This window comes from Phoxinus phoxinus (assembly GCF_949152265.1).
Source record: "Phoxinus phoxinus genome assembly, chromosome: 2".
Lineage (NCBI taxonomy): Eukaryota > Metazoa > Chordata > Actinopteri > Cypriniformes > Leuciscidae > Phoxinus > Phoxinus phoxinus.
Window position 1 is genome coordinate 48,980,254 of NC_136877.1, and position 11,437 is coordinate 48,991,690.

The window sequence follows — 11,437 nt, forward strand, 5'->3', positions numbered from 1 at the left end:
ATGTTTTGGGAAAAGTAGCTTTTTACAGGCTAAGCTTTACTATTTTGAAAACACTACTAGAAAACAGTTTTATTATTACATTTATATAGTATTCATGTATTTATTAATATTTTGAATTGGCTTTTATTTTTATATTTTCAGTTTTCATTTTAATTTTAGTTTGTTTTATTAATTTGATAATTTTTATTAGCTTTTATTACATTTGTAACATTTTTTTTAATTCCCATTTTAGTTATAGTAATTTTAATATATCAACACCAATATATTTCATTTCAGTTTGTTGCCAAAGCAACATTTTTTTTTTTCAGGTTTTCATCCTTATTTATATTTTATTTTATTTTAAATCATTGAAAATTATTTGTAACATTAACTACACTGTTAAGTGTGATGCTATTTTTAGTTAGTTAGCAGTGGTATTTAGCTTATGTTGTGACATTATTGACACCTTTGCCCTCCATTTAAGCAAATTATGTTTCAAATAAAGTCCATAAAAGCGTTTATATCACAGTGTGATCATGCATAAATGCAGTGAAATGAGCTTGGGTCAGCGTAACCGTCTTTCCTCCGTACAGCAGGAGATTTTGTACCAGTATCCGGTGTCCGAGGCTTCGGCCCAGCTGAAAGCGGTGAGAGGGATTTTCCTGACGCTCTGTGACATGCTGGAGAACGTCACGGGTGGACAGATAGTCAGGTGAGACCGTGCCAGTGGATGACGTTTGATGTGTTTCGAAAGAAACGGTGCCTTAAGCTAAATTACTGCATTCTTAAAAACCCCAAAGTTTCCATAAACTTAAGTAATAATGACAATGGTTTTCAGTATGCAAGGTGCACTGCCAGTTTTCTACAGCCTAATGGGATTAAAACATCAAGGAAACAAACTGCAAGTTATGAAAAACATGTATATATAGATATGTAAAGGGAAACACATTAAAACCCATTAAATTGGCAGTACCAGTACGTAAAATTAAAACCAAATTTTTGTTGACTGCTAAATAAATGCTTTTTTTTATTGTACTGTCAGAAAAACTATGAAACTAATTTTTAGTACGAATTAGTTTACGAATTTTACTAACGATTAACTAACGAAATCACAGCATGATGAATAAAAAAGGACATGGTTGTTTTAAGCCAAATTTGGGTCAAATATGGACAAACCCAACCGTTGGGTTACATGTTTGTTTGTTTTTTCAATTAAATTTTTAACCCAACAGTTTGGGTTTGTCCATTTTGACACAACCCAGGATTTTTTTAGAGTGAACAATCTTTTTGTAACATTATAAATGTCTTTTTTGATTAATTTAATGTGTTCTCCTTACTGAATAAAAGTTTTAATTTCTTAAAAAAAAAATGAAAAAATCTTACTGACCCCCAAACTTTTGAACAGTAGTGTATGAGGGAAGTATATAGTGTTGTGTAGTCTTTTTGCCTTTACCAGTGCATTTTACTTCTACTTTTTATTTATTTATCAGACGCATTTATCCAAAGCGACTTACATTGCATTTCAAGGTACACATTTTTACCTCCCAATCAGTTCTTGCTTTCCCTGGGAATCGAACCCATGACCTTGGCGTTGCAAGCGCCAACGCTCTACTGTTTATAGCATATCTAGATTCATCCATCCATCCATCCATCCATCTTCTTCCGCTTATCCGGGGCCGGGTCGGGGGGGCAGCAGTCTAAACAGAGATGCCCAGACTTCCCTTTCCCTAGCCACTTCCTCCAGCTCTTCCGGGGGGACACCGAGGCGTTCCCAGGCCAGCTGAGAGACATAGTCTCTCCAGCGTGTCCTAGGTCTTCCCCGGGGTCTCCTCCCGGTGGGACGTGCCCGGAACACCTTCCCGGGAAGGCGTCCAGGAGGCATCCGGAACAGATGCCCGAGCCACCTCAGCTGACCCCTCTCGATGCGGAGGAGCAGCGACTCTTCTCTGAGCTCCTCCCGAGTGACCGAGCTCCTCACCCGATCTCTAAGGGATCGCCCAGCCACTCTGCGGAGAAAGCTCATTTCGGCCGCCTGTATCCGGGATCTTGTCCTTTCGGTCATGACCCAAAGCTCATGACCATAGGTGAGAGTAGGAACGTAGATTGACCGGTAAATCGAGAGCTTCGCCTTGCGGCTCAGCTCTTTCTTCACCACGACAGACCGGTACATCGACCGCATTACTGCAGAAGCTGCACCGATCCGTCTGTCAATCTCCCGTTCCATCCTTCCCTCACTCGTGAACAAGACCCCGAGATACTTGAACTCCTCCACTTGAGGCAGGAACTCTCCACCAACCTGAAGTAGGCAAGCCACCTTTTTCCGACTGAGGACCATGGCCTCGGATTTGGAGGTGCTGATTCTCATCCCAGCCGCTTCACACTCGGCTGCAAACCGTCCCAGTGCATGCTGAAGGTCCTGGTGTGATGGGACCAACACGACAACATCATCTGCAAAGAGCATATCTAGATTACAGATTTTAATTCCCACTCTGTCTTTTGGCGTTTACTATAGTTGCATTGGCGTATATCATGTCACATGTCCTCTGTTTGTCCCTCAGCTCCTCTCTGTGGCTCAAGCAGCAGTTGGTTCATGTGGGCTACTGGAAGGAAGGATCCAATCTGCTGGTCATCGCTGTACCTGCCAGCAGGTAACTCTCATCTTTATAATCATCCCGCCTGCCAACAGCCAACTGTAATCCAGATAATAACCATAATAACTGTCATTATAATCAGCTCAGCTCCTAAAACTGAAGGATAACCTCTATAATCATCCCGTCTGCAAACGAGGATCTGTAATCTAGATAATAACTCTGGTGATTGTAATTGGTTTTGATCTTTATAATCAGCTCAGCTTATGATCTTTGAATTCATCCTACTCACCGACAGTTCACTTTCTCAATAAAAAATTATAATCTCAGTAACTTGATCCATAATCCCAGATGTTTATCTGAATTCAGTTGATAAATTTAGATGTTTATTGCTTCAAAATGAAAAAATGACTGAAGAATGACGTCTCTCAAGACTCTCAAGAAGTTTTTCATGCTACGCTTCGAGGTAAAAATACGTTTAAAATAGCTTTGCTGCGATATTCTTTTAGTGAACATCCTGATAGATGAATATGTAAATATGTGCTGCGCGCTTTCCTCTCAAAAATGAAATAAACACACACACAAAATGAGAAAGCAGCGGTTAAGAAAGTATATGTGGGGTAAGAAAAATATCAGTGGGGTATTTTGAGCTAAAACTTCACACACACACTCTGGGGACATCAGAGACTTATTTTACATCTTGTGAAAAGGGCATTTTACCACCTCTTTAAAGTGTATCAGGGCCTTTAGGACGTTTCTCAATCTGCTCCCTGGTTCAGTAGTAAGTGCACTTCCTACTGACACATTCGGTCCCTAGAATGTATTATCAGAATGTAGCGTTAAAAACCACAGCACATCAGCTCTCACTGCATTCAAGTCTCTCAAGTGATGCTCCAAAATGCTTTTTGGAAAATTTTTATTTTATAATATTTTTCTATAAAGTAAGAGGTGCAAAGGTGAAAAAAAAAAACCTGTCCACCTCTTATTTTATATCTATTTTTAGCATAGTTTATGTTTATCTCTCAATTTTTGAATGCTGGTTTTCATTCAGTTTTCTCTTCGGGGTAAATGTTCGATGTCTCTGTTGGTTTAGCTCTCGGTTTAGTTTGTGTTTGTGCCACAGGGTTCCTCTGTTGTATCTGCAAACTGTGATCGAGGGGATTGTCCGAACGCTCAGGGTCATGTACGGTTCTCTTGACAGGTGTGTATTTCTATATATGTCTTGAGAGCTTTATGTATCTGTACACTGTACAAACAATTTTTTATATAAAACTAAGATTATTGGAGTACACTTTCTACTTTAAAATTACACATTTCACTCAACGTGTTACTTGCTGTTTCTTTGTAATTATTTGTGAAAACGACTTGCCATTTCTGAGTGCAAATTATGCAAATCCTACACCAAATGTTTTCAGTGCAGATATATATTTGATAATATCAGATGATCGGTGTATAAAGGCTGTCTCTGTGAACTCTGTCTCTCTTCAGCGGGTTCTGTGAGGCGGAGAACGTTCCTCGTCTGGATCACTTCTTCTGCCTCTTCTTTCAGCAGCTCATCCAGCCCTCACGCTTGATTGACAGCTCCAGACCGCCCACCCCCGATATCTCAGCGACCCTCTTCTTAGACGGTCTACCAGCCGTCCGCTGGCTCACTTTACCAGCAGACATAAAGGTATGACTGCCAGATGACGAAGTAATAGGGGTGTAACGGCACACAAGAAGTCACGGTTCGATACGAGTTCGGTACAACAAACCCCCAATTTTGAACAGACCGTAGTGCAAATAACAGTTTGTGCCATTAGAGGCATTTAGTCCCCTAGTTTGTACAGTGAAGCCTCCTAAACACTACGCAGTAAACTGAATACACTCCTGCAAAAGAGTATTTGGTATTTGGACACAATCTGACCAAACAAAACTGAAAAGCATCTTTTGTGTTATAAAAGTACAAAATAAATAGAATAACTTCTATTATAACTTCGAGAGTTCGTTAACATGCGGTGACAATGGCGGATGCACAAAGTTCAATATTACGCTTTTTCAAGAAACCGCAGAAATATGAGCGAGAAGGAGTGCCATCTACATCCGAGTCTCCTCCACCTTTCCACACGCAGACAGCGAGTGAAGCGGCTTCCCTTTTCCAGGACACACATATTTCATCACTGGACTTCCACGACACAATATCTGCACAATGCCAAATGACTTGTCTCAATATAAAAGCGGAAACAACTTAACATACTCCGTCATTTATGGTCATGCAGATAAGAGTAAGACATCATTCGAAACTGTAAATAGTCTATTTATATATGTGAACACTTTACACTCACAATAAAAACAAAACATTGTGCTTTTGTAAAATAAAGAAACAAACAGGATGCTGCTTTCTGCCATCCCGGTTTCCTTTCCGTGAAGTTTGTGGAGCGCGTCACAAAAATGAATCGCAACTCAGCGTATAGGCTACCAGCGAGCTCTTGTGTGCCATCTGAACTCGTGTTTTGGGTCGTCTCTTTTTCCTGATGTGGTGGTTAGCAAATAGTCATTCTGATGACAGACTTTGGCTCAGGCGTTTCAGAACCACCAAACCAATTTTTGAGATGCTGTGATGTGATTAGTCCGCTAGTTAGTCCAGTTATCCAATCACATCCACTGCTGAAGCAAAGTAACGTGAGTTTGTTGTTGCACATCAAGGGATTTATTCTGTAAACGCGCATGTTTTCTTATCAGATAATCTTATCAGATGTGCATCCTGTTTCCATCCAGCGTTTTTTTTTTATGGTATATCCCAAAATTCTCATAAAAATAGGTGGATGGAAACATGGCTGATGCATGAGCTATAATTAAATGTCTCAAATACTGTTTCTCATACAGTAGTTAAAACAGAATATTTCATCAATTACTCCAAATCCATATGTTCTTATGTTTTTCGGTGAACATCCTCACGCAGCTGCTACAATGTGGGCATATTAATAAATGACACAAGGTCTCAGGTTTTCATTATGTTCTGACTCTTTCTCCAGGTTGAAGTGGACACTGTCCTCTCAGACTTTGAGTCGTCGGACTTTGGTGACATGGTAAGAGGAGTTATTGTGCTCATATAACTGGTCTTTTTATTGTCATAACTCCAGAAATATGGAAAAAACGTTGGTGTTACATTATCATGACTAATCTAATTCAAAATATCAACAAAAACTATAATAATGATGATAAAATAACACTGTTCTTTCTCTGTTCTCTCATTGGTCAGTCTGAGGATTTCTACGGCATGAGGCGTCTGTACGTCATCTTGGGCTCCTGTCTGTTTTACAAGGTGAGTCCTGAATCTCCTGAAGCCGTATATTATCATGTGTCACTCAGTGTCACACATAGCAAGCGTTACACTGCTGCTGTCAGTGGGTCATTGAAAGGTAATCATGCTTGTAAAGGAGTGTTGTTCATCTCTGAAACGAGTCTGACAGAAGGGGGACACGCCGCTTCTTGTGAATACAGCTGTCAGATGAAGAGACTCTTTTAATTATGAATGATGATGTGAAGACGATTGATTCGTTATCAAGTCTACATCTGTTGCTCCTTTAACCTTGTGATAATAGCCAGAAAAATAATTTGGCAACACCAATTTTTTACTTAAAGCATTTATATTGCATGCATTATAAATGTATTTAGTAACTATGCATTGTACGGTCTCATGAATAATTGTAACCACAGTTATAATACATTACAACACTTATCTATTCATTGAACACACCTTTAGAAAGTATAATGCATTAAAAAAACACATGACAAACAACCAGTTTCAGATGTAACAAGACATTTTAACTTGGTTACAATTATTTATGAAAACATATAATGCATTATAACATGCATTATACATAAAGGCTTCGAGTAACTAATCTTTTTTTTTTTTTGGAAATGGAATAGTTTGTTAAATCTTTAGACAAAATCCTTAAAATAAATGTAAAAAGGTGAATGCATGCATGTGTTTTCTGGTGAATGTCAGATTTGAAAGATCAGGCTTGATTGGCTCATACTTGAGGAGCTAAAAAACAATTTATCTATTTATTAAAATCAATTTTATGCAAAAATATGCGATTTGGTGCAGATGCTGATATTTATATGGCCAAAATATGCAATTCTGACAGCTTTAGTGTAAATTATTAAGATCTTTATAACATTATTACAGACTACTTGCATAAAATGCATATAAATATCAGTCGTCTCTCTACACTGTAAAAAAAAATTACATCCCCAAGTCAAAATTTTCTAGTGACTGATAACATCTAAATTTTTCACTTAGTCTGACATATTATTTCTCATTGAGCCAATGTTAACAGACTATTGCAACAATTAATTACATTTATTTTACAGAATTTCACTTGGGCCAATTAAAAAATTTAGATTTTTTTTACAGTGTATATCTGCCAATAATAGGTCATAAGATGATATTTAAATGCTTAGTTTCATATCAAAACTCAGTAGTTTTAAAACATATAATGCAATGCAATACAATGATGATTGAGAGATGAACTAATAAACCTTCCTCAAAAGCCTGATGAATCATATTTTCGAGACTCACATTTTAACATGTTTTTCTAAAAAAATATGTATGAATAATCAAGTAAACCTAAGCGGCTACAGTCCAGTAAGTGTTCATCTTGAAATATTAATAGCAATATAAAAGTCATTCTTTAGTCTACTTGATTAAAAGTCAGTGCAGATTTCACAGCATAAAGACACATGAACCACAAGCTGTTACTAAAAAAGTATGAACTATCAATCAGACAACAGAAGGACTGTAGTAGATTGTGTGCGATCATGTTGATCATTTAGAAATGTGCATATCAAATATGATTCAGCAGGCTTTATAGGGTTAAAACACTCTTTGTTTTTCACAACTGAGGTACTTGTTAGCAGAGTTATCCCAGATCATTTTTCAATAATGTTTCCAGAACACAGATCTGTATTTCTCCGTCTGTCTGGCAGGGATATCTGATCGCGAACCACCTGCCTAAAGAAGAGCTTGTGGACGTGTGCTTGTACTGTCAGCACTACTGTCTGCTCCCGCTGGCGTCTGAGCAGCGCGTGGGACAGCTGGTGGTGTGGAGAGAGGTGTTTCCACAGCGCAGGTCCCAGATCAGCCCCGGATACTGCCAGCCGCACGCACGACACTTCCTGCTCATAGTGGGCCTGGTGAGAGAGCGCTGACTGCGCTACAGATTACAGATAAACACTGCTCTTTTCAACTTTCTGATCATCTAAGAATCATGCAGAGCAGCACGACAACATCGATAATAATCAGAAATGTTTCTTGAGCAGCAAATCATCATATACTGATTTCTGAAGGGTCATGTGACACTGAAGACTGGAGTAATGATGCTGAAAATTCAGCTTTGATCACAGGAATAAATTACATTTGACTATATATTCACATAGAAACCAGTTATTTTAACATTTTATAATTTTTCACATTTTTACTGTATATTTGATCACATAAATGCAGTTTTGATGAGCATAAAGCCCTATTCGCACGGAATTTGTATTATCTAGGGACCTTGTGTGATTTAGAAATTAGCCCCCGACATCTGAATTTCGTGTGGCGCATTCGCACGGGATAAGCGAAGCCTGTGATTTTACTCGAATTTACTGACTTTTCTCCCGCAACCCGGATATAAAATTTTTAGTTTATACCCATATTATATTTATTTTAGCCCAGTGGAAATCTGTTTTCAGTGGGCGACTAGATGGCTTTTTGCGTATGGTTGAGGGTCTGGTTAGATGGATAAAAAACAAAAAACATTTCACCAGGTTAAAATCGAATAGCTCAAGGTTTACGTTTGATTTATTTGTAACATTAAACTCGAATTATGATGTGAAACCCCCTTGCTTGATTGTGCATTATTTTTTTGATGGGCTATTGTTTGGAAATGTCTTGTCGTTATAGGTCTAGATGTACGCATGTTATATCATAAACAGAAGAATTACTTCAGGCATGCTGTTAAATGTCATCCATCTTTTTGTCTTCGCTCTTGGTGGTTTTCAGCTTTTTTCTGCAAATTGTATATGGTGTCGGTGTGCGATATGACCCAGTGCCCAAAACACTCCAACGCAGCTTCCATTCTTCGCGAAAGATTAATTAAAAGGCGCAAAGGAAAGAAATACCTTGAAAAAATATATACAGCCCCACACAAATCCTGGACAAAATCAGAGATGCCGATTCGCACGGGACTAATATTATCACAGAACGTCGGTGTTCGGCGAAATATGTTGGGTCATTTGCGGGGGAATTATTACTTTACAATTTACAGACATGGCCGATTCGCACGGGATTAAGATCAAAGACAACCTCCACAATTATTACAACAAATGACTAGAGGTCCCTAGATAATACTAATCCCGTGCGAATAGGGCTGAAGAGACATGAGAAAATCTTGCCGGCATTAAACTTTTGAACGTTAGTGCACTTGTTACTAAACTATAGCGAACAAACTGTGATAATGTGAGAAATGGTGTCTGAATGAATTCATTTTGGTATGACTATAAAAGCTGTTTTTCCTGACGTGTGTTTCCAGAGGCACTTCATGCAGTGTGTGTTGCTGGAGGCCGGTGGCTGTGCGTCTCCCGCTCTGGGATCTCCAGGTCCCGACTGCGTGTACGTGGACCAGGTCAAAGCCACACTTCTTCAGCTGGAGAGTCTGGACGCCTCGATCGAGGAGCGCCTCTCGGCCCCACCCACTCCCTGCCTCTCCTGCTCTGATTGGTTCCTTCCGGCCGGTGGGCGGGACATCGGCAGCTCGCCGATCCTCAACCGTCTGACCGCTGCGATCAAACCCCCGTCTCCAGGCGGGATGCGGCGGAGTCTGTTCGGGGAGGCGGGATCGGGGTCCGCGAGTCTAAGAGGACGAAGGCCGAGTCCTCAGAGGAGTGTGTCTGACAGCGGCAGCGAGGGTCACGCGGACTCCTTCACCTCAGGTCTGAGTCCTCACGCCACGCCGGACGCCTCCAGTGGGACACGCAGGGACTCTTTCGGCTCGGGGGGATCCGACGGCAGCTTGGGAAGTGCAGGATTTTTCAAGGTCTCTTACATTAATTACAGTTTATGTGTACAGTTCATTAGTTTTAAATGTTACATTTTACAGAGGTCAATCTCACAAACTGTCACGAACATGTTCAAGCAATCATATATATATATACACACACCCATATTTTATATATATATATATTTATATATTAGGGCTGTGAAACGATTAATCGCATCCAAAATAAAAGTTTGTGTTCACATAATAAATGTGTGTGTACTGTGTATAATTATTTTATATATATAAATACACACACATGCTTGTATATATTTAAGAAATATATAGATTTATATAAAATGTATATTATATATAAATATTATATATATAAATAACACATTTTTCTTAAATATATACATGCACGTGTGTGTATTTACAATACAAAATAATTATACACAGTACACACACATTTATTATGTGAACACAAACTTTTATTTTGGATGCGATTAATCGTTTCACAGCCCTAATATATATATATATATATAACATTTTTAACGGTAGTTCCTGATGCTGCGTTTAGTTTAGTTTTGAAGTTTAGGCTTTTTCTTTTACATTATAGTATTTTGTATAGTCAAGCACAAACTATAATTTTTATTATTTTATTTTACATTTTATTTTATTAAGTTTAGGCTTTTTCTTTTACATTATAGTATTTTGTATAGTCAAGCACAAACTATAATTTTTATTATTTTATTTTACATTTTATTTTATTAAGTTTAGGCTTTTTCTTTTACATTCCAGATTTAAATGCTCTTCAATAATATTTTGTATAGTCCAACACAAAACTGTTATCCAATCCTTGCGTGATGTTTTGTGTGTGTGTGTCTGTGTGTGTGTGTGTTCTGTCAGATTCCCCGGTTGAAGCACCCGAACCCGTTCTACCTGGGCTCGCTGAAGAAGAGTCTCACTGACAGGGAGACTGAGGAGATGCACAATGTTCTCAAGTGAGTTACTGTACGTACACACCGCCGCCGACTTGAGCTGCAAAGAAGCTCTGGCCGCCCTGTCAAGGACGCTTGTCAAAAAGTACGGGGAAGCTTGTTTGGCCGCTCTGACGTAGCAGCGGAGAGAAGTGTCACAACATTAAATGTAAACAGAAAAAAACAAGCAATACATTGACACTAGAAACCTTTTATAATGACAGCATTTTTATAACCGTTTGGTAGGAACGAAAGTTTACATCGTATGTTTCTCCGGAATCAGCCAGCGTGAAGGACGTCTATATTCCGATTGGTTGCTGGCGTTTTGCCGCTGAACCGCGTCATAGCTCATTACCATAAAGTTGAGCTACTTTCAACTTTCTGATTGACGCTCAAAACGCGACGCAGAGGGATTTGACGCTCCTTGCAGCTGAGAAGCCAGCTTCCATTGAAAATGAATGACTTCCGGTGACTTTGGAAGCTCAAGTCGGTGGCGGTGTGAACGTACAGTTAAACACCATCTAGTCTCAGGGACTCTCATACTTATAAACCCCCGGTTTCACAGACAAGGCTTAAGCTAGTCCCAGACTAAAATACATGTCTGAAGTGAACATCTGAAAGCAACTTGCACTGACAAATCCATTGGTTTGTCTCAAGATGCACACTAGTAATGTTTTTTTAAGGCATATTTATAAAAGCTACTTAAATGTCCCAATTGAATTTAGGCTTAATCCTGGCTTAATCTAAGCCTTGTCTATGAAACCAGGCCATAGTGTTTTTGTCATTTTTAACTTTTGTGTTTCATTGAAGAAATGTCATGCAGGATTGAAACAAGTGTAGAGTAAGTCACTTTAAAGGTACACTGTGTAGTTTAAGTATTTTATTA

The 11,437-nt window shown here is 38.9% G+C and overlaps 1 protein-coding gene across 3 annotated transcripts in view; it reads left to right on the forward strand.

Annotated features, from left to right (window-relative positions):
- Positions 1-11,437, forward strand: part of intu (inturned planar cell polarity protein) — a 41,803-nt gene that overhangs the window by 25,261 nt on the left and 5,105 nt on the right. For 2 of the 3 annotated variants that reach the window (XM_079605355.1, XM_079605353.1), the window contains exons 5-13: positions 573-691; positions 2,538-2,627; positions 3,691-3,768; positions 4,056-4,239; positions 5,582-5,635; positions 5,809-5,871; positions 7,542-7,748; positions 9,128-9,631; positions 10,481-10,575. In XM_079605355.1, coding sequence (XP_079461481.1) covers positions 573-691; positions 2,538-2,627; positions 3,691-3,768; positions 4,056-4,239; positions 5,582-5,635; positions 5,809-5,871; positions 7,542-7,748; positions 9,128-9,631; positions 10,481-10,575 — 1,394 coding nt within the window. The remainder of the gene's footprint in view (positions 1-572; positions 692-2,537; positions 2,628-3,690; positions 3,769-4,055; positions 4,240-5,581; positions 5,636-5,808; positions 5,872-7,541; positions 7,749-9,127; positions 9,632-10,480; positions 10,576-11,437) is intronic. The other variant, XM_079605354.1, reaches the window with a different exon arrangement.